This window comes from Meleagris gallopavo, chromosome 5, assembly GCF_000146605.3.
Source record: "Meleagris gallopavo isolate NT-WF06-2002-E0010 breed Aviagen turkey brand Nicholas breeding stock chromosome 5, Turkey_5.1, whole genome shotgun sequence".
NCBI classification, from domain to species: Eukaryota; Metazoa; Chordata; class Aves; order Galliformes; family Phasianidae; genus Meleagris; species Meleagris gallopavo.
Genome location: NC_015015.2, coordinates 31282191 through 31305956, shown reverse-complemented (window position 1 = coordinate 31305956; position 23766 = coordinate 31282191). Strand labels below are relative to the sequence as shown.

General features: G+C 35.3%; 2 protein-coding genes across 4 annotated transcripts in view; both read right to left on the bottom strand.

Moving 5' to 3' along the window:
• Window positions 1–1669: 1669 nt before the first annotated feature.
• LOC104911167 (fibrinogen-like protein 1-like protein) lies at window positions 1670–16283 on the bottom strand. Of its 3 annotated transcripts, none has more exons than XM_019615690.2 (6): window positions 11631–16283; window positions 9789–11300; window positions 8309–8419; window positions 7579–7781; window positions 5674–5842; window positions 1670–3255 (listed from the first exon to the last, which is right to left on the bottom strand). In XM_019615690.2, the coding sequence occupies exons 5-6, from the start codon at window positions 5819–5821 to the stop codon at window positions 2555–2557; spliced, it is 849 nt and encodes a 282-aa protein (XP_019471235.1). In that variant the 5' UTR covers window positions 5822–5842; window positions 7579–7781; window positions 8309–8419; window positions 9789–11300; window positions 11631–16283; the 3' UTR covers window positions 1670–2554. The 3 variants fall into 3 exon arrangements, with proteins under 3 accessions (XP_019471235.1, XP_031409457.1, XP_010709917.1); XM_031553597.1 differs by having other exon boundaries at window positions 9789–9930; XM_010711615.2 differs by lacking the exons at window positions 7579–7781; window positions 8309–8419; window positions 9789–11300; window positions 11631–16283 and having other exon boundaries at window positions 5661–5750.
• Window positions 16284–17266: 983 nt separating this feature from the next.
• EMC7 (ER membrane protein complex subunit 7) overlaps window positions 17267–23766 on the bottom strand; it is a 52502-nt gene continuing 46002 nt past the window's right edge. Inside the window, exons 3-6 of the mRNA XM_031553763.1 lie at window positions 21246–21396; window positions 20624–20762; window positions 19991–20071; window positions 17267–18112 (exon numbers count right to left, since the gene is read on the bottom strand). Coding sequence (XP_031409623.1) covers window positions 17960–18112; window positions 19991–20071; window positions 20624–20762; window positions 21246–21396 — 524 coding nt within the window. The 3' untranslated portion in view covers window positions 17267–17959. The remainder of the gene's footprint in view (window positions 18113–19990; window positions 20072–20623; window positions 20763–21245; window positions 21397–23766) is intronic.

Genomic DNA, 23766 nt, shown 5'->3' with positions numbered 1-23766 from the left:
ATATTAAATCTAAATCAGAAGTCATTATAACAATTAAAAAATCTGACATAAGTCTGGAAGATAGTGTTTTCTCTTAGAACACAATTATTATGGAATTGGATACTCAGTTTGAAACTCAGAATTGAATGCCTGCAGACTGTCACTAGATTCTGTATTTTGAATAGAATTTTGTAAAAACAGTTCCTTACCTTTAGTAGGAAAGAGTTTCCTATCAGCCCTTCACAGTTTGGGATTTCTAAAATCTTCATATGGAATAAGAATATGGACATCACTTTCCTCAAATTACTCTGTCATATTACACTCTGACATAGGCACTTCTACCCACTCTAGATTATTTGCTTTAGGAAAACAAAAAAAAAAACAGAATTACGTATTTTTCTGCTGGGATTAATTTTCTTTACTTTCTATAGAGATAGGAGTAATATGAAGGAGTCATATATCACCGGGTATTAGGAAACCAAATGACTTTCCACAGATGTTCATAACAGATGAGCTGGAGTTACCATTTTCTGTATACTCAGTGGCTTCTCCATTTGAAATGTACTTCCAAACCTAAGCTCCAAAACAGCACATCTTTCTCTTTGAATGCTCTAAGAAAGAAGTGTTGATGAGTGGATTGGAATATTCCTAATTATTTTCATCTTCAATCCAGCTCTTAGAGTAGTTTCATTTAGAAGCATGGAACGTACCACTCCATGACTTCCATTAAAAAGTCAGTGCTTGAACTGTGTTAATGTTTGTCATGTTTTTGTCTGCAGATCTATTAAAACCATTTATTACTATATGTTAATCTAATTCCCATACTGGAATTCAGTGTCAGCAGAGGTCTGCAGGACTCCAGTTAACACTAAAGCGTGCCTCCAAAATTGGACAGCTGGATTTGGGCTGGTGGTGCCTGAATTGTTCATGGAGCATATCTCCACAAGTCCTTTCCTACAAAACCCTCCAAGCAGGATGAGCGAGCTGCAGAGCAGGTTATTTGCCTTTGAGGATCAGATACAGCAGTACTGTAGAATCTGTCTATCTAGATGGGAACTTGATGGGTAAAAGCTATGGGAGACTTGGCGATTTTCTTGTATCTTCATTACAACCTTTGGAGGTTTCCTGACGCAGTTGCAGCAGAATCCACATTATTTGACTTGATTACATCAATTCAATTCATAAATTCATTCACTTCTTCCTCTATTATACTTCTTTTTTTTAATCACAATTTGAAGGCAAAACATTAGCTGCTGCAAAATATGCATATACACTATATTGGCCTCACTTGCACAACTCACTGTATCTCTTTCTGAAAGTGTTACAGTGCAACATAAAAAATAAAATTTTCTTTCATGACTTTTCAATTTTCCAATTAATTTATCTTCTTAAGTAATCATGCCAGTCTTGGTCTTCTCTAAACACAGTACAATTTATTTGTCTCTAAATTAATGTTCATGAAAATGACAAGATCCCATTTTTTAATTAAAAAGCAGAACTTTGCCAGTATCTGTTGCCTGAGTTCCTGCAACTGAAAATCTACAATAAAATACAAGATATTCTAATTATTATCCTGGAAATTTGTAGAATACAAGAATGAGAACTATGAAGTAGTAATTCAGCTATTCCAATTATATTGGAAAGTGTGAAATAACCTCATCATTTGTATAAGTAAACAAGGTCTTCAAAGTTACCAATACTGAAATCCTTTTATTTACGATTTTAAAACAGATGAATTCATCATGAATTTAAAGGCTTTCTCTTTGTGTTACAATTGGGAAAAAAGGCACTGTTTAAATAAGCTCAAGGTACCAAAACAATTGAAGCCAGCATACGTAAAATAATGCCAACACTGTTCTTATCGCACAATGGTACTAAAATAATAATAATAATAAAAACTAAAAAAAAAGAGCTTTAGTACTTCATGGAACAAGAGGAAAAACTGGAACTATGGACTAGTAGCCCTTAATGGGAAAGCAGATGAGGCCATTAGCTCTGGGTGCTCTATTAAGAAGGAAGAAAATACTGTTCTGAGTAATTCATTAGATACGGAATCATTAAAGAAGCATTTGGAGGTAAGGCTCCTACCAAGTAAAAATATTAAAAGATCTTTCACTAAAGGTAAAAAGGAAAGGCTTTATGCTACTCTATGGTACACAACGCTCTCTGATAAGCATTATGTAAATATAGGTACTTCCCTTGAAATTTCCTTCCTGCATAATTTGTGAAGACGTGCAGTTAATGATGAACATTCATCCTGGAGCAAAACCTTCTAAAATTCATGTGTACGTATGTGTATCTGCTACATCTCCCAGATTTCACACCTAACTCCTCTTATGGCCAAAATACTATAAAATGGGTAGTGTAAAATCTTTTGTTAGAGGTCATCTATTCTCATTTTTGTGATTGGTAATATCTATATGGTTTAGGTCCAGTCCTGGACGTTATGTGATCACAAAGCCCTTGCAAAGGCTAAATTTGTCATCACAGTTATTATTTCATATTTCATTAGTGTGATTTTACTTCGGTCACTTGACAAAGAATCCATGATCCATTTAAAGGATACATGGCTCACCTACAGTTCCTCCTTCTGACACGGACAAGTGTTAGTTGCATACAATGGGCTGTGTTCAACGGGTTTGACCATCATCCATGAAAACTTGCACAAATGCTTCTTGTTGCAGTCCTTTTGCCAGTATATCACGTTCCTACGGTTTAGATTTGCCCCAGCACATGCGTCATACCACCATCCTCCCCCAGGAACACCATTGTGTTCTAGTTTGGCACAATTCTGAAAGTAATTGTCATTGTCTCTGTCTTTGGTGGTGAACTTCTGGTTGTCATGGAGGTAAGCTTCTGTGTCCAGAGTCAGAGCATCAGTAGCATTGCCTTCGTATAGGCCAACCCTGATTCGGTACTGAGCTTCTTCATCTTCAATACGGAATGGTTCGTACTGTCCCCATTTGATTTCAGCATTTAGGTCTACAAGTTTAACTCCAAGTACATACTGCACAGAGCCACCAGTTAATTGATGCATGTACTCATTTCCTAACCAGTGGTTGTCATGAACAGAGCCAAACCCATATTTGTAATCCTGCCACGTCCTATCAAAGTCGACAGTACTGTTGGCTGTAATGTGCTGGATTACTGTCCAGCCACCATCCTGCATGTTACAAGAGACAACAATTGGGTCTTCCTTTGGTTGGATGATGTAAAGACCATCTCTGGAATTTCCTCCGGAGCGCTGAAAAATCTCAAAACAATCCCTTAGATAGTCTAAAGGGGAAAAAAAAAAAAGGAAGTTATAAATTAAATTTCTGTTCAACTTTTTTTTTAAACTCTGCCCTCCAGAGTATGTGCACGATTGCCTTGATCTGGCTGGAAACTGACTCAGACTGACTTCAGCCCAACTGGAAGGCATGCACTTGGCAAAAAGGGGATGATTTGAGGGCAGAACACACTGGAAAGTTCCTAAAAGATTTTGTTATAATTTGTAAAACAGAAGAGTGATTTTATTTATAGTGGAAGTATGGTTGTAAAGCCAAAATGTACAAACACACTCTTCCTTTTCCTCCAATTCAAACAGTCACTCACTTGCTCCTAAGAGGCATGTGATTATACTTGCAAATACTTTTCATTTGTATTTTATTAACAAAGAATTTTTAATTTATATTTAACAAAGACTTAACCATTTTATGTTTCTATTGAAAAATTTCTTAAAGACCACCTGTGATGTAATATGACGGTTTTTCAGAGCTAGGAAATTCTAAGCTCTGTCCTGACAATAACTGATAGGAATTTAGATATTGTATTTAGAACTCAGTTGCTTTGCTTTCACCAGAAGCATTCTTCTGGGAAGCTAGAATATTTCAGGGAAAGCACAGTCTTTTTTTTTCCAAAAATTGTCAAAAAACAACAAATGAAAAATATTTCCAAATATAAAAATAATAAAAACTCAAGAAAAAAAAAAAAAGTACTTTTCCTTAACAAAAGCATTGACTAGAGACTCCCTGCTAATTCTTTACTGAACAGATTCTTCTCTGGTTCTAAGCTGTCACGCACGATGAGGACAGCTAAATTTTTAATTAGCCTTTGTTTAGTTAGGGTAAATTCTGTTAGGCTAAAAACATTCTGTTATTATTTTGTGTAAGATAAATCTTCTTGTTCTCAATTGTTTTAGAAACTTTTCAGCTGCAAATTTATCTCCTAGAATGTGAATTAAATTTATGCATCGTATTGCAGATGGCCTTACATGGTGCCTCTAATTAATCAGTAGTCTTTTTAGAAACAATTCTGCTGATAAATTCAATGATAGAACTTGTAACATTCATTTCCATTAATCTAGATTTCAATCTTTGGATCTTTGTAACTGTTAAGTCCTAACCTTGAAGTAAAATCTGGAATTTCATACTTTATTTTTATCCCATCAATATTACTTAAGAATATCTGATTTTTATTTCTGTAACATTCTGGCTCTTCATATTGACATTTCTCTACATTATGTAAAGAATGAAATTTTATCAGTATATTCCTACTGTTGTTTCAGTATACTTAGTAATACTAATACTTAGTAAGTATACAGCTAGAAGCAAACATTTCCAGACTCACTTGACTTTACTCTTTACTTTTCTACCTAAGTCTTCGCCCTTTTCAGTTTTTACTGAAATTACAATGCCTTCTCTGATTGAATATCAGCATATGAAGAACTGTACTGCAGTCTTTGAAAAGTCCAGCTGGACTAAACTTGTTGAATACTATTATGCATAGTATCCTCATTGTGTTAAATATAGCCTTTTATATCTGATATTCAGACATTTTCTGGTGCTCTAAGCCACTCAGGGCAGATTTACAGAAGTATATAGGCTTTCTGAGGTCTTACTTCCAGGCTATTCATTGCCACATAGAATCTCCAGCCATGAATAAAATACTTTTCTCAATACTATTTGCAAGAAATTATCACACATTCTGAAAGAGAAGGACTTCAAATGCAGTCATATAAAAACTGGACCACAGTTTTCAGAGCATTCCCCTGGTAGACAGGCTGACTCCAAATCTGATCCTGCAAGTTTACAGAATGATCATTTAAGTAGACAGAGGTCTTCAAGCCAGCAATATACACAGCAACACTTATATTTACCCAGTGAATGTTATTCATGCAAAACAGAACAGCTTCTATCAACCAAATGAGAAAACTATTTAAGCTGGTTGTTGCAGGATTAATTTGAAAATTAATTTTATAGACCCTCAAATGCCAGCAGTCAAAGGAGGAAACTAAACCAAATACACTACTCATTTTTGTCTGCATTTTATATGGGATTTACTCCAGCAAATGTGTTAGAAAGCCTACCAAGTTGGACCTTGCAAGCTAGGTAGGGAGAGCAATGTCTCAGTTATAAGTATCAATGAGGTTCAGGTCCTGACATGACAGATGTAATCAAGACATGACTGTCAGTGAATAATTCTTAAAAGGCAACAAAATATTTTTTTTAGAAAAATATGTTTAACTGTTAATTCCTCTTGAATTAGGTGTCAGCTGAGCAAGAGATTTGAAGATTTGGAACTTTGGGATAGGATGTGTTCATATTTCAAAGCACTATTGCAGAGCAAACTTTCAAATATGCCAAAAATATTCCACAAAGCAATACAGTAAAGCACAGCACACACCCAGATTACTCACTCACCCTTCCTGAATACCTTTATCGTTGATGTTAGCCAGTCTATCATAATCTCTTTGAGACAGAAGGTGAGCATTAGCCAAGATCACTGCCTCTTTGGTGGTCACCGGCACAGTGCAATGGGAGAGCAAGATCAGAACAAATCCCGCTGAGCTCTTCAACAGCATCTTTCTTCAGAGTCAGCCCACCTGCAACAACCCACAGCTATAATACATACTGCAACTGAAAATGGAAACATTTATGACCTTCAGTACAGTTCTCTCTCTTTTAGGAAAAAGGTATTGAAACACGTGGTTTCAGTGTGAGCCTCTATCAAAAATGGCTTCTTCCATCTTTCAAGTGCATCTCCCTTTCCTGATGTTTCACAGTACTTCCAGTTGGTGGTTGTTCTGACATGGAGCCCTGTGTTGTGTCACTCGCACTGTACCTCACCTCTCTTACCTTGTGCTATAATAGACGAAGAAAAACAACCTAATTATCTGTAACAAAATGTAACAGAAAATAATGTAATGACATATCTTAAAAGGACGTCTTACATCTATCAGAAATGAAGTTTGCTTATTCCCTATGTATGTGAATAGTATTGAAGCAGAGGCACTGATGGACAAAGCTGGCACAATCAGGAGCACTAGCTCTTCCAACTCTCTGTAGTTCAAACACTCAATCCCATGACTTTCTAGTACCGTGAATATTCCCATACACTGGAGAATTCACTTCAGCAATTCTAGACTTGGTTTTCGATGAATTTCCATCCATAGCTATAAAGAACAGGTCACAGGTTTAACTCACAGGCTTAAATCAGATCTGGAAAAAAAGCCCAGTAACAAAGCAAAAAGGAACTTTTCCACTTTTCTTCAGTCTCCTCAAGACACACAGGTGTTCAATATTTGGAATCTTTAAGTGCTTTGAGCCTCATTTTGTCCTCCTTTTTAGGTTACGTCTTTAGTAACTCTTCATCCAATACAGAAAGAAGTCTTAGGCTGTTATTGGGGTCCTCATCTAAGCATATTCCAGTCTGAATGAAGAAGTATTTCTGTATCAGTGAAAGCTCAAACCGAATCAGAATAACATATCCCATGCTCTCCAAGGCCAAATTTGCTTAAAATTTAGCCAAACCTTTTAGATCAAGGCTGAGTATATATCTCTAGCAAGCAAGCTCTTTGGTCAGAGCATATTTCCTGCCAGCGTCAGCACAGAGCCTACACAGGCCAGCTCCTTTCTCCATAGTGGATTACACTGCAACAAAGCCACATTCCTTGTGAATCTAAAGATTCAGTAGCAGATCCAGTAAACAGTTTTCCAGAGTGAAAAAGTGTTAAGCACATTTTAAAAAATGTTCAAAATACATCACTGTAATAGAAGTCAGGCTTGAGAATTAGTTTTTGTACTTACCAGGCAGAAAACCAGCAAAACAGAATTTACTTATTCTGCTTACAGCTAAACAGTAATAATTCTGATTTACTATTAACATACAATTTCCTATTACATCCAAACTTGGTTATTTGACATTGAGAGATTGTAAAAAAAATATATATATATATATATATATTACTTGCCATGAAATTCAGCACATGGTTTCCCCTACAGTACTTAAGTTCTGTTATTTGCATTTCCTACTGTCATGTACCCCCTTCACTGAAAGGCTTCTATTATTATTTTTAAAATTATTATTATTAGAAATGACTGTAAATCTAAACCTATCCCACCAACATTATAAAACTTTAGGAAATCAGTATTCCGATCTAAAGCTTGTAGGCTAGCTGTTTCTTTCTTCTAGCATTTTTGAGCAAGTCAGTCTTTTTTCTTTCCTTACATTTATAAAGTCCATTGAAATAATTTACAGATCCATTTAGTTCTAGAACAGAAATTGGTATTGTAAGTTATTAAGAAAGCAACTGAGGAAAACAGCAGGAAGATACCTTACCTCTTACAGTGAAGCTTGACAAAGAAACAAGTGCACACGAGTGTATGAGCTCATACTCTACAGTTGTACTTTGCCTGCTACTCAAGTTCAGGTGAATAAATCAGCTCCAACACACTATCTCAAATGTAGAAGCATAGCAAAATTGCATCTTCATTATTTCATACTGTGCTTACTCTGGTGGACTTTGCTCTGACATATTACATCTGCAAATAAGAATATATGACTCATAAAGAACAAAGTTCTTCCATAAGGATTAAAATAACAGCATAACTAAATTAATTACTAGATTAATAAATAGATCAATTATTTTCCCAATTAATGAATAAACATAGCAAAGAAATTTTATTTCAGAAAATTATTTATGTTGCTTATACACCTGGAGGTAGATGCTGAAAAGTACTATATCATTTTGCACCGGTAAATTGATGAGATGCTATATTGCTAATCACATTTAAAGTCCTATAGTCAACTTGTTTTTAAAGCATAAGGAACAAATCAATCAAACTGATCCCAAACCATGTTGTTCCTTCAGGCTCATTCACATCAAAGCATGAAATTAAAACATGAAGTACTGCTTCAAAGCTATAAAAAGAGAAAAAGCAAAAGCAGAACGGGCTGGTCAAAAGGTTTCTATTTTAGTTTATTTGGATTATCAAGAGTTGATTAACATTCATTTACATCAAAAAGGTAATGAAGTAGATGAATTAATTGTCACCATATTTTCTTGTACCTGAAGGTTGTGTTATCTATCTGAATGACTTCTAGATGACGTCTAAACTAGAGTCAAGATGAGCCAACACTCCATGATCCAACCTGCAGCCCAGTTTGAGCACTTTCTACCCTGAAAAAAAAATTCCAATTAAAGTCCTGTGTAAGTTTTACTTGAGGATTTGTTCTATGCTTAATTTCTGTTCAATTATTCATTCTCAGTGAAATCACAACATATGCAATATATTGCATACACAATTAAATACATACATTTAACAGAATGTATTATGAAAGATTTATCTATAACATTTAAAACTCATTGATATTTCTTTTCCTTTTTAAAGCACAAATAACGCTTTACTATACATGTGAATGACCACAAGGAGTCAGAGCAGTACCTTTTCTCTGGCACTGGTCAATCACAGAGAAAAGGTGAAGAACACACGTTCTATGCTCGTTGCATTATCACAGATTCATTGAATTGTTTGACGCTTAAAGGTCATCCAGTCCCCTGCAATGAACAGTGACACCCACAGCTAGACCTGGTTGCTCAGAGCCCTTCCCATTCTGACCTTGAATGCCTCCAACGATGGGATTTTCACCACAATGTATTTAACAAGTGATGCACAAGTAATTGCTCACCACTCCCCAAATGATGCCAAACTAGCCCCTTGAGCAGCAGAGAGATCATGAACTCCCAACCCCTTCAAAACTCTTTCCACTTGATGTTATATGGTACAGAATATCCCTCTGGCTTGTTTAAGTCAGCTGTCCCAATTCTGTTCTCTCCCAGCTCCTCGGATCCTTCACTGTGACTAGCCTTGTCTCAGTAGGCAACTATAAACATCAGTGTGTTATCAACATTGCTTTTCTCCTAGAACAAAAACATGGCATCATGCCACTCTGAAGAAAACAATTCCATCCCAGCTGAAACTAAGACACTGATATTCATGTTTGATGTGTCTAACTTCTGGTTAGTATTAAGCTTTATAGGTAGTGACTAGAGTATGAAAATACTGTGCTGTATCTTATTAAATAATAATACTTTGAAGGCATACAGATTTTGCTGAAATAACATACTAAGGAAGGGCAGAAGGCATCTTCCCACTCTGACAATTTAAAATATACTTCAGAAAATACCACTGACATTAGTGGTGGCAGGTTTCCTATCACCTAGCTATAAACTAGGATATATGTTTGTTTTGTGTCTTTGATTTCTGCATTTTCCATCACTATACCACCTCCACTTTTTATTTACTACCTTCCTCTTTGCTTCTCTTTGATTTCCACACTTCTATCTGAACTGGCAGAGTAGAAATGAAGTGGGAAGCATTTAATTAGAAGAGAGCAGGTAACAGCAGTTGTTTACTTGTGCTCAGAAAGGCAGCTATTTACGTAGATGAAAATTTTGAGCAACAAAAACCATTACATATTACACCTCAGTGGGCATGAGTGACAGGCTTGGTGAGGGGACTCTGCAAGGTGCAGGGAATGTACCATACCTGGTGGTGTGCTTGGCTGTGTGCCGCTGTGAAATGGGCCAGTTGCAGGGCAATTCTGGCATATGACCTGTCCTGCAGCTCTGCCAAATGAACCACCTTTCCCTAGGTTTTGGCTATGTCCTCAAAGTCCTGAGTTTAATTTCTGTAAGTGAGTAATTAGGCAGTTTTTAGTTAACATCATTTTCTAATTATAATAACAATTATACGTTTGTTCCAGCAAATACTGCAGTTGTTCTGAGTATCTATGATATTCTGCTCTCGGTCAAGTATTTTGAGAACATTTTTTTAGTCCTGAAAATTATGTAATCATGGGAAGGCAGGACTACTTTACATTGGTAAGGTTTTGTGTCATATACAGGTTTTAAAATAATTATGATATTGTTAGCCATGTTAATTAAGAAATTTAATGTCTCAACCCAGTGACTGCATATTCCTTCCCCATAATATGCTGAGGTTTCAATTATTCCTCTGAATCTGCTTGTCTTTAATTAGCAAACATTAATTATTCCAATGCAACTCTTCTTATTTTTAAGGTATTTTTAAATAGTTCTCTTTATTTTAAATAGTATTTAAACAAATATTTAAACAAATTAACTTACTCTTAAAAAGGGAGAATTTGACTGAAACTGAACAATTTATTTCTTCATCAGGCTCTGACATTAGTTGCAAAGACAACCTGGATACCATAGGACAGCTAATTGGACTGTTTTTGTAAGGGATGTGAAAAGCATTCCTATCTGACCCATACAGTGAAGTCGTCAGCTCCAGCGAGGGCAAAGCAGCATTACTTTAAAAGTTAGTTTAGTTTACTTTAGTAGCTTGGGTACAAATATCAGCAGGTGCCAGTAAATATTATGGCATAGAGTTTGGCACAAGCTAGAAACTTGTGTATCCAGGTTCTTCAAAAGGCTTCAAACAGGGGATTTATGGATCAGTACTGTGACAGAAATGTGCAAATGCTAACTTTCATACAGCTATCTGTTCAGCAGAACAAGGAACTCAAGGGACAATGTTCTAGCAATGCGAACCACGTATAAAATATAAAAAAGATCTCAGTGAATAGTTACTTTCAACAAAAATTTTGATAGATACAGAAGACTGCTCAGCAGGGCAGAGGGAAGGACACGGGATGATCCCAGCTTTTAGAGACACTTCTGTGCCTTTGAACAACTTGAACTGGATTGCTTTGCAATCTTGACTAAATGCACTTGTATCTTCAAATAGGAACAGTTAAAAAAAAAGGTTTTTAACAATTTTCACTTGTTCCTCTGAGCTGGCAACAGCATGCAAAACATGAGATTGTCTAACAAAACAGAAACTAGTTATTTTAAACTGCTGAAATTCATGATATTTAACACTGTTTTCAATACAGCTTCTAAAGTCTTTTTTATGTATTCATTATTTGTGAGATGAACCATTATTTGGAGAAATGAGGACATCTATCCTTGACTGAACGTAAACCATACGAATGCTTGCAAGCCCCAGAGGACTCCAGTGGAGCATACTAGGAACCTGTTTTTTAAAAAGGAAGAAAAATAAGAGAATCAAAGAACAGGGAGAATACAATTTTAAAAAACTTAAAAAAAACAAAAAAACATAATAATAATAATTTTCCCTCACAAAAGGTTGATAAGGCAGCGAAAAGTATCCAGCATAGATTTATCCAGAAAGAAAAATTTTTTTTTCTATTTGATAGAGTAATGGTCCCTCTGGAAAACATGAGAATTAAGTATAATGTATAATATATTAAGTATAAAATATTAAGTATATTGTAATTGGACATTCAAACTTAACACACAAAACAAAATCCCTTTACTCTGGAATTTTTAAGGTTAGACATACATTAGAGAGGGATGCTATGGACAAGCTGAATTCAGTAACGTGCAAATCTTGATGTCAGTACAGCAGCTTTACCTCAGCTATCTGATCAAAAACAAATAAAAACAACAATAAGATCAGTTAAATTAACAGAACAAATATTCTATCCAACAAACAATTTTTAGCAGATCTCTGATTCAAATCAGTTAACTATACTGTTCAGTTTAAAACATTGTAGCCTAACCTTGAAACATGTGAGTCTAAAAATGATTTTCTCATTTGGGACAAGAAGCAGCTGGGAGCTTTGTCATGGCAACCATCTCATTTCCAAAGAGACTCCGTGACTTCTGCTGCTCTCCAGCAACCTCATAAATGGAATAGAACAGCGAAGAAAAACAAGAAACGGGAGGAGCTTTTCAGAGAATCATACAACCAGCAAGGTTCAAAAAGACCTCCAAGACCATCTACTCCAATCATCCACCTATCACCAATGCTTAGTACGCTTTATATTAAAGTCTATCACAACTAAAAAGGTGCAAAACAGCTGTATCTATGAAAGACAACACACAAATTTCTTGTAATACAGATTTGAGATTGAAAGAGGCAGAATTCTTCAGGTGTGTTGCTTTCCTACTAATAAAGCGGGCTGAAAGCAGGAGATTACTATTATAGTCAGCTGAGATTTAAGTTGCCCAATGTGTCTGTGGCTCCTTGTGAAAAATGTCATTTCCTCCCCCCCCCCCAAAGGAAAAACTGTAAATAAGTTGTTTTTTAAATGTTTTCAGTGAACTCTGGTTGACTCTGTATCTTTCTGATATTCTCTTCAAAGTACACTTGCAGGGTTTGAAAAATTCTACAATAAAGTAAGACTCAAACACCTTACAAAGAAAGCACTGAAACGTGATCAGATCTTTCCATGACAAATGACCCCTCCACCATTAGCTGGTTACCTGGTGATAGAAATAATCGGTTTCTAACACTGAAACACTTGAAAGCACAGCTGATGTACACAATTATTTCAGCCAGCACACGTTGAAAAGCATTTGTAGAGCGATTTCAACAAGACCTTTGTACTCCTCATAAAAATGAAGGGCAAATATATGTGGAAAAAAAACCTGTGTAAATAGCATGTGAAGAGAATCGGTAGGGAAACAAACTGAATCACAAGAGCGAATTTCAACAGTACAATGAAATCCAAGAACAATGAGTGGATTACAAGATGAGGTTTCTTAGGGAATATCGACCAAGTGTCTCTAGATTCACACGTGTCCTCTGTCAGGGACCCCTACAAAGCTACAACAGAAATTATTTTCATGAAAGGACTGTCTAAATACTTTCATCACATATACTGTGGTTCAATTCTCTGAAGGCTTTTAATAAATATGACAGTGAATGAAACACACATTCCACTATGCCTGTCTTTTAATAACTATTCCACCTCTCATTTGAGGTCCTTCTCTTTGTATAACAACAATATTTACTATTGAAAAAAATATAATCTCTTTAGGAGGCTTAATCTTGATCCCAAACTTAGACATTCTTTATCTTCATGGTGTTTAACTACCACTGTGAAGAAATTAGGTCTGTATTAATGCAACTCTAATGTTTCACACCTGTCAAGTTGAAGCAATTTGAACCACACCTATGATGTAGATGATCAAGATGTGTAGGAACTCAAACATTCCTCTCTGCTCCCCAAAATTAGTACCAATGTTCAAAATTTGATTTTATTCTGATTCCAGGTATGTGAACTCTTACTGATTATTTCTCAGGATTGTCCTTGCATCCACATATGATCAGCAGACCTATGCCTTGTGGGTCAGCCTTTGATCAGCCTTCGAGTTTGCACATCTTGCTCTCCCAACCTAAACTCAAAAGGAAACGCTACATGTGTATACTGGAAAGTTAGAAAAAGAGGCAGAAAGGAAAAAGAAAAAAAAATCCTTAAAAGATACCAGAGAGCTTTTCTAGTATTTTAAAAAAATATATTCATTTAAATCTTCTTGAACTTTTTTCAAATTCATTTAACCACATTTTATATGAATTTACAGAACTGTACTCAGTGTTAAAGAAACAGTTCAAAATCAAATTTTGGTCAAAAAATGACATGAAAGGTTTTCTTTCTTCTGCATATTCACAACCACTTGCCCTTGACTGAATGACAGACTTTAATTTTTATTCCTATCAGCCATGCAGAACCAAATACTTAATAAAAATGAGCTCAACTCCAATCTGTTTTTGTGCATCATCAATAAAAGAGATAACTGGTTAAGTTCCACTTGCGCAGAAAATTATGTTGCCATTAAATCTTCATAACCTTACTGGAAACAAAGCATTACACGAGTCACTGCCAACATAATTTGAAGGAATAATACAGTTCTAAAAGCAGACAGGCATTTCTTGAAGAATCTTTAGTATTTTTGATGATACAGGATTTATAATTTCATATGGATTTTAAAACAAAAAGAAACAAAAATAAAAACACAAAAAACAATCCTATTTGTGACTTCAAAGAGCCTTCTACATTTCGTCTGGAAATAGACTAAAACTAAATACTGTTCCCACAGACACTTTTTTGAGTACAGTATCCTCACACAGTACTGAGTTTCAAACATCCCTTAAGATACGAGGTCCTGCCTTTGTGGACATTGAAATGGTTAAAGACTTCGATGTTCTTTTTTTCCACAACTGATATTAATTGCTTTTTGGCATTTAAAGTGTAATAACACATTTTTTTATTTAGTCAGTCCATAAGCAGTCTGTGAGTGAAGTTTGTTTGTTTTTTAATTTTTGCAAATACAGATATTTTTAATATATTTTTGCAAATATACTGGAACTGGAGTTATTTCAAAAAATATATTAGGTATAAGTGCTCTAACGAGTGGACAGGTGCACATTTTATAACTCACTCACACACAGTTTGTATACAAAAATAAAATTCAAGTTGAAATCCTGTCAATTAAAAAAAATTAAATTTCAGTACTGCAAGTAACCCCAGTGCTGCCACCATACTTGTGTGGTTTTACAGTTTTCTTCATTTTTTAATCATTTTTCTTTTGTCCCTCACTGCTACACAATATAAACAATTAGGACAACTCATTACAAGAGAAATAAAGAAATCCATAGAATACTGCACAAAATGGAAAACAAACAACAGCAATAAAAAAAAAACAAAACCAGAAATACCCACAATCCTGAGAAAATCCAACACAACTCCACCACTCATTTTCATAGAATAACTGCAGGTACTACTTGGTTGACAATTTTCATACAGTAGCATAATATACATTGACAAATTTCCAGATGCAAAGGATGGTAACTGCACAACTGATGTTTCACAGTATGAAAAAGCAAAAGTACTATTGGTGTCCACTATGAGGAAAAATCCTTTACTTGCTTGCTTCCCAAATGTACAGGAAGTGCTCAGTACTACCTGACAGAATCACAGCTGCCGATCATATGCAACCTCTAGGCAATTACATCTCCCATAACAACTAAGTGGAGATGCTTAAATGGATCTCAGTGATGTGGTACACCTTCTTCTAAGTTAGCAAATACCATACATTTAAACTGCCTAGAGTTCTTAGGAAAACTTGATAGATGGCTACGTAAAAGGGCTTCTTTAATAAATATCTACAAAGAACACCACAAATGCTTAATGAAGGTACTCTCTGGATTTTCTTCAGTAAGCTCATAACCATTCTGTTTGAATATCTCACCTTCGTTACTAAACTGATCCTTAAATCTGTGAGATGAGCTTCTCATACTCCCTCTGTATATTTGCACAAAGCCTGAAAATTGCACCGTGACCCAAGATACCACCTGATTCTAGATCCCAATCCCTCATCAGAAATACAGATCTGAATCACAAACCAGCCTTTCTATTCAAAACAAAATCCACAGAGCTTATTAACAATTATCATCTCTAACGCATCGAAAAGATTAAAAGCACAACTAAATATTTTCATGGTTTAAACCAGGGATGCTAGATATCAATACATTAGCTTTCTCCTTAAATGTTAAGAAAGGAAACGTTTGTGATAAAGTCATTGAAAAAATTATTTCAAACTGCTCTGAATACCTTTCAGGCCATCTTATACAAACGATTAATAGCAAAAAAATGGCTTCAGCAAGATATACCCCCTCTTCTTTCTATGCAGTCTTTTATGAACTCATTTGAAGCTACCCACTTATTCAGAATATGGCGAAATGAGCTATTAGATTACAGATCATTAAAGGTCGAGAAGTTGATTTAATGACTCACACTTACTGCCATAAACATGGAGTAGTACTGAAGAACAAGCTTTCCTGCTTGTTAAAAATGCACAACCAGGGGAATTGTGAACCGCATCCAATTCTGATTCACAAAGGAATTGTCTGGACTCTGATACAGCAGTTTTGGGAAAAAGAAAAGTGTTGACTATTCTATATGTTTCTTCTGAATTCTTATTAGAATCCCCCACCCTTCTTTTCCTCCCCATTCTGAGCTCTTAACAAAACAAAAAAAACATTTCATTGTCTGATTTCTCCACTCTCCCTTAAAACTGGATTGAGACCCTGAACAAACAAAATGAAAAAGGGAGAAATGTTCCTATTCTGAACTCTGTAAAAAGGCAAAACTTGTCATTATGATTAACTACTGAATAAACTGTGATTAAAACAAGCTAACACAATTTCACTGTCATATCATTCACTGTTAAGGAAAACTAACTCACTGCTTGTCTTTCCAAAACAGCAAAATAAAACTAATTGCTCCATCTTCAAAGAACTGCTCCACGTATTTCCCGTAAGTTCTTCAATAAGATGCTGCTGAAAGAAGTGGTTTGTTTTTTCAAAAGCAACATGACTTTTATTGCGCGCTCCTTTCAGTAAATCCTTCTAACAAGCATATCTGAAGGGGCTCTTGTATCTACTGGATACATTTTATTCTGTATAGAAAAAAAGACCAATTAAACTAAAACAAAACAAAACAAAACTAGCAATAACAAAATGTCAGTTTGCTCACTTTGCAAGGACAAAAACTTTCTTTCATTACCCAAAAAACAACACTGGTTTATTTCTCATGACAGCTACTGCTGCCGTTTTAATTTGAAAAACATTAAATCTTGTGGAAGACAACTCATTTTTCACCTTCCCTCTGAAGCTACAGAGAAAAGACAAACTATATATATATATATATATATATAAATATATAGATAGATAGATATAAATCAAGCATGCTCAAAGAACAAAATTTGGCAACTGACTTTGCATTCCTTAAGAGAGCAACTTTGAACAATTTTAGAAAAGGAGTGGGACTCACCCTCCTAGTGTTTTTGAAGATTTTTCTCTCATTTTTTAAATTTTGTGCTCTATTTGGCCACAAATCATACCAGTGATAAGATAAATACACAGCACACAGAAAAAGTAGTGGGAGCCAAGTGTTGCAAACATTATACTGCTTTAAGAAAGGGAGTATCTACGCCAAATGTTTATCATGTTGTGTTGATACGTGGAATGCCTAATTAACTTGACAGAACTTAAAAGTCTTTCTGACGATAGATGATTTTTTTTCCTCCACAAAAGAATTACTCACAGAAACAGATCAGAGCAAAACACAGCAGTCGAAAAGTGGAAAAGTCCTTGAACAGAAGTGATTAGGCAGTAGTTTAAAAACAAAATGATTTTAGAACTTTTATCTGACAAGCAGATACATCAAATTACATAGTAAACCCACAACTCAGTTTTGAAAGGAGGTTCGTTTCCAAAATTAACAGAAACATAAAACATTAAAGCCATCTTCACTGAGAACTATCATCTCTGAATTTGTTTTTATATTGCCTTACAATTAAGGCATCGTGACAGTTTGCTTCCCCACTTCCCCAAACTTTCACCCATCCCATAACCCTGCTCAAGTGACAACCTCTGGCGGCAGATGTGATGGATGCGTGTGGTCACAATAGCTGCTTCAAGGCACATTTGGGAGAGACAGGAAACAACGCAATAGCCAAGGGATAATTCAGCACACAGTAAAACATACTGCTATTTCTCCTTGAGTGTAACCCCTCATTCATTCCACAACAGACACTCGTTACTGTTTAGCACATCATATAATTTATAACATTCACTACAGAGCATTAATTCAATAACTTTATACAGATACCGTACAGAAGCCATCTCCTCTTCTGCTTACTGTCAAGTACAAAGCAGCTTATATAGACTTTAAAAAAAAAAGCTACACACCACAGTTGTAGCATACCGTATTTTGTGCCAAATAAAAGGTTGCAGTAGTGGCTTTTTGATATTTCAAGACAAATAGACATGATACCACATAACAAATAGTTGTGCAAACTCAGGCCTGGAGGAGGACATAACTACCTCCTTTTTCCAGAACTACTTTTCCCTGCTTTACTGCTACTACCACCAGACTTGCTGGAAGACTTTGAAGAAAACAGTCTTGTCATGAATTCAGAGACATCTGGCAGCTCATGGTTCGAATTCAGCATGTTCATTGACTGCTCCATTTCCTGCATGAAAAAAATTCAATAGCAGCTCTTAACTAGCAATTTCTATGGCATCAGATCACATAGTGAACATGTATAAAAATTCTCAAACACAAATGGTAGCCTTCCAGAATACACATTGCTACACATTTTTACGCAACTGCAGCCAAATGCCCAGCTAAACACAGAAACATAAAACCCCAAAACTAAAAGCACTGACATACAGAAGACGTAACCATGTCTTAAGCAGCCTTACAGGGCAAGCAACTATTCAGATGAAATCGCTTTCTCAAGAAAAATAATGCCATTAAAATACTTATTTCCAGCATTACTTGCTTCCATTTTAAAACAAAAGCTTTTGATCAGATTTTCAGATCCATATTCTCACAGATTTTGCACTCTTTCATTTTTTCAGATTTTGCCTTCCCAATTTAGTATTGTTTATGCCAAAAGTAATAAAGTTTTGAAGGGACTGGGTATTTTTATTGCATAATTCATAACATCAAGCTATTAGTGTAAACCAGCTAAGTTTCCTTTCTTGTTTCACAAGATCATATAACTAGCTAACCTTAACGTACTTTTGTGTTTGGATCTATAAGGAACTATGGTAGCCTTTGTTACTGTTATATCTATTCTAAATCCGTACGTAGCAGCCGTGCTTGCTGTTACAGTATGAAATTAACATTCTATATGAACAAGTATCGTGCTGATCCCATAAAGAAAAAAAAACAAGCTAGCTCAAAAAATATAATATGAGCTCCACACCCAACACAAACAAAATTAAGTTAGGCATATGTTTCAGAATTTAATAAACAGAATGTCATTAATTAAACTGAGCTGGGAAAAAGTACTTTCTCTCATTCTTCGAAGATAATTTAAATTATAAGCAGGATTCCTTCAACTTGTAGTTTCTGCTTAAGAAGTCAGACCTGTCAGCTAATGCAAACTAAACCATTGTAACTTCTCATTGTTTATCATCATCAGAATAGCCTATCTACATACAGTGTCAAATGAGTTAAAAAAAATAAACTAGGAATAAATAATTTTTAAAAATTCAATTTCTAAAGCTCAGCTTGGTTTGAAGAACATGCCACAGATACATAGCATACATATGCATTAAAATCAGAATTAAAGCCATATAGGTCTGGTATTTTTACAATATGCATTACTTTATTAAATAAAAAAGGAAAAAAAAAATGGTTCAGACACCTATAAAGCACTACTGAAGACAGTGGTCATTTAGAGGAGTTTAAGTTAACCAAACCCTGAAAAAGCAGCCACCCAGGACAGACAAGGAATACTTCTAAAAACAAATGATTTAGCAAACACCTTGAATCTCCATTTTGTCCTAGCCTTCTGCTATTCGGCATTTTGCATGGCAAAAGGATAATAAATCAGATAATTTAATGACTACAGTAAGATTCTGAATCATATATGCTACTGCAACATCTCAACAGTCTTGTAAGCTCCATAGCTAACGGGTAAGAGAAATCCGTATCATACTCTTTGTAACAGAGCTGACATTAAACAACATCTGAAAACAATGTGCTAAATTTAAACAGTGCAAAAAAACACTGAAAATTTTTCACACCAAAAAATAGCCTTTAAAAAATTACATTTATAGTTCTAAAGATATTTTGGAAAACAATAATCATGATGTAATGCATTCAAAGCTTTTTAATTCAAACACACTCAAAACAATTTTATTCTGCGTTGAGCCATTTAACAGCAAACTCGCTAGTCTGAAATAAGAGAATTCATTATTTTAGCAGCAACATAAATAATTGCATTAATTATGCCAGTAAGAAATCCTTTGAAGTCCAGTTTTAGTTGTCATTTCTCTGTCCCTTAAAGTCTCATTACATTTGGTCTCTGTATCTCCAAACCTTTGAACCTACTTACCCGTCTCATATCAGGATCACTGGTGTTGACAACTTTAGGCAAAAGCACAAATATCAGTAGTGGAAGAACCATCATCACAACCTATACAAACACACACACAGAGGAAAAAAACAAGTATTTATTCAGCTTATGTGACACTAAGATATTTTTATACATCCTGCCATCAAGATTTTAATTAAAATACCAAGTTCTAGAACAACTGCTTTCTGAGTCAGTAACCCCGTATCAGAAATCCAATTCTCAGGACAGAAACCAGAAGTTCCACATAACTGATTTCAAACTTGGACCATTGGAGTACATGTTTGCCTTTCAACTGTTACAATCTCGCAAAGTGTTCCTCTCTGCCTTAGAAGAACACCATGTTGTCAAAGCAACGAGGCTATGCAATATTTTCAGACAAAACACGTTTAACAGAGTTGCTATGCAGGGAATGAAAAAACAGACAAACAAAAAAGCAACCAAGGCAAAACAAACAAACAAAAAAAAAAACCTTACCAACACCAGAAATCAACCACCTCAGAAAAAGAAATTACGCACATCTTTTGTGACTTATTTTTATTCTCCGTGTTCCAAAGAACTGCTATATTTGGAACCGTTGCATACTTCTCACCTTTGTGTGCTGCTTGTACATACCATGGGGTTCATGAGGAAATCCGTCCATCCCCAAGATTCTCTCTTTATGAAGTATGAAGGAGGTCCGGAAGATTTCATCTGGAGCGGGTATGGCAGCCTGACAACTTCTGAGGTTTTGATGTAATTCACGTATCTTGCTCTAAAGAACAAAGTGTAAATAATAAAAAACACAATCTTTAATGAAAATTAATGATTATTAAATATTCCAAGCAAGGTTTTAAAAATAGATTGCAAATGAAGCCATCTGGTAGCCAGTGTCAAATATGCTTCATTTCTCAGAAGCTTATTTTTCTCAGTAGAAATTATACTTTATATGATCAAATAATATTAATTTTAGTATTAACTCAACTTCTGTCTACATTTCATTTCAGGATAGCTGCAGGAGAAAACAGCAAAACAAACAGAAGAACTCCTTTTTAACTCACTCAATTCCACTTATTTTAAGGCAATAAATATAAAAAGAAAAAAAGAAGCTATGCTCCAGAAGCAGTGTGAAAGGAAGCTGGAATATACGGTCTGATATGGAAGCAATGGATCTACAGTACTTCTTACATTACTTTTGATGTTACACTGTCAGGCACACTTCCTACATCAACACAGGAGCAAATCTGGAAAGGCTCACCTCATTTTGCCTTTTGAAGTTATGTCAACTCGAACAGGCTCAAATTTATGAGCAGGAGATATAACTTCTACTACATAAGACCCTGACGGTACATCATGAACCACAAAGCTTCCATCTGTCCTGAAATAAATAAATAAATAAATAAATTCCACTGCATTTCAACATACTCCAATGCACTGGAGGGAATTGGTTTTGTTTATATCCCCGAAGAAGAAACTGTATCAATTTCTATTATAAATCTTTATATGATAATAATGACCAAAAGGAAAATTAAGATCACTCAGTACCAAGCCCATTGTCATTAACATGTGTCACAATACAAGCAGAATTTCCTACCACAGAGTGGCTTGTTAAGCCATCGTCTTGCTGAAGGAATAGCTAAAAAATCTAAGAAATATTTGAAATGGTTAGATTTCTTGTGCTCAAATGATACAATGAAATTTACTTTGCTTCAGTAATTCCACTGAAATTAAAAAATAAATAAATTGACTTCCTACATTGTGTGGGCAGACATTAAATATGACTTACAAAGTACAAAAACTGCATTTTCTGCCCCTACAGCAAAACAGATAGCTTCACTTTTAATTGCTTCTTTTAGAACTAGCCCACGCTAGAAAGCTCTATCACAACAATGAGGAAACTAAGAGCTCTGAATATGAACATAGAAGTGATTTTTAGACAGATTGTTTTTATTTTAAAGTAACTTCAATGTTCATTGAAAATAATTGAGAAAGGATACTTGAAAGATTCAGCACAAGCTGTCATCAAATTAAAGTACAGAAGCTTGTAGGTTTCCTCCTACATGCTTCCAGAAGCTTCCAAGAAGGAAAACTTTATGTTCTCTGTCTGTCAAAAATTAATATAAAATACACTCCTCCTAAAAATATTACTCGTAGTTAAGACCAAATAAGTTCTTCAAAGGCAAAAAAAGTAAAAAACCTCAACGCATTTGAAACAAATCATGAAAACAAATAAATGAACCTCCGTAGAAATGATTTCCATCTTCATACCAGCTCTCTCAAAATTCTACATCACTTTAGGGCTCTCCCACAACCAAGACAGAAACAAACAGTGATGTGTAGGTTGATTTCTCTATTATTTTATGTGACGTTTTGAACCCCTAAAAGAAATGCTAACATTATCGTACTTTGCAACTATATTAAGTACTTTCCCTGGGAATTCCCTTTCAATTTTCCCATTCCAAGCAGTAGTATTTTGATGAAATTTGACTACTGTTTTTCAAAAGACTCATTTGACAAGGTAATTTCTAAATTCACGTATTGATACACAACAGCGTCATTCTCAAGAAATAAAAAAACAGTTACTTCAGTGAGGAAACTTATCAGATTTATAAAAATGCTTGTAATAGAAAATTGCTCTTGAAATTTTCAGCAGTAACTTTGCTGTGTCAAATAGTTATTTCAATTACCAATAAGAGGGAAATGACATTCATTTAATGAATAACCCAAACTTGCCTAGTGACAAATAAATGTTGACAAATGTATCTACTGATAACCCAAATATACTTAACCCTACCAGCAAAAGGATCCTTCTACTCAGCCTCAAACAGCACTGTTAATGAAAAAATTTATTTCCTGTCATGCAGTTGTTACCAGCAGTGACCTACCAACCACCCAGTAAATTGCTCATAGCAAGTGAACAAAATACTACGTATCACAGCTTTTTAGCTGAAACATACCATACCTGTGGTGGCATAGCATCGTAGATATTCATCATTAGTTAATTAATGTGTACTATTAATTTCTTGGCTTTATGTTATCACATAATCTGGTGAGTCTATCACTAAATATATGAAAGTTATGTTACCAAAAAAGTTTGTTAACCAGTTTATGCTGTTACAAGGATTGTGTGCTTTTAGATGAGATTATTTCCTCACATTTCAGGTAACTCCAGCTATAACCAAGCATTAAGAAATACATCAGCCCCACTGTGTTTTTACACGAGATGTAAACATGATGCAAGGCACCTGTAGCTGGGTTGAACTGCTCCATCAGATGCTATACTGACAGAACCTGCTGTGTTTGCCTATAAACAGATCCCAGCTTCTGCTGCAGAGGGAACAACACGAAACAGCTGTATTTATAAGCTAGTATCTTAATCCACGTGAACTTCCTCATTTTAATACATGATTTTAAGAACAAGATATTACGCTGCACTAAAATCACAGATTTAAGAATTATCTTCGACTGTGCAATGATTATCATTATTAGTTGTGAGGGTATCTTCTGAGTATCCCCAGAACCCCAGCTGATCGGAATATACTCACTCCGACCTGAGGCTGAAGGGGTTTACTTGATGCTTCAGGGCTTCCCTATGCAATGCATATGCATCATCCCTCTACACAGCTTTTCCTGCTACTGTGAAGATTTCAGGGGTACAATAAAGAAGTCCCAGAGTCTGCAAAGTGACTCAGCTCTGATTTTTAGCAGCTCAAAAGCCCGCAGCCTCAGCCAGGATCCCCCCGCAGAATCTCGCGGTCCCAGAGCGGGACGCGGGCGCG

Bases quoted from the DNA above. Each gene is read 5' to 3' on its own strand.
- LOC104911167 (XM_019615690.2), bottom strand. From the start codon at position 5,821: ATGCTGTTGAAGAGCTCAGCGGGATTTGTTCTGATCTTGCTCTCCCAT. The intron at 3,256-5,673 runs GTATTCAGGAAG...TTTCCCCTTTAG, and splicing joins GGCTAACATCAACGATAAAG to ACTATCTAAGGGATTGTTTT.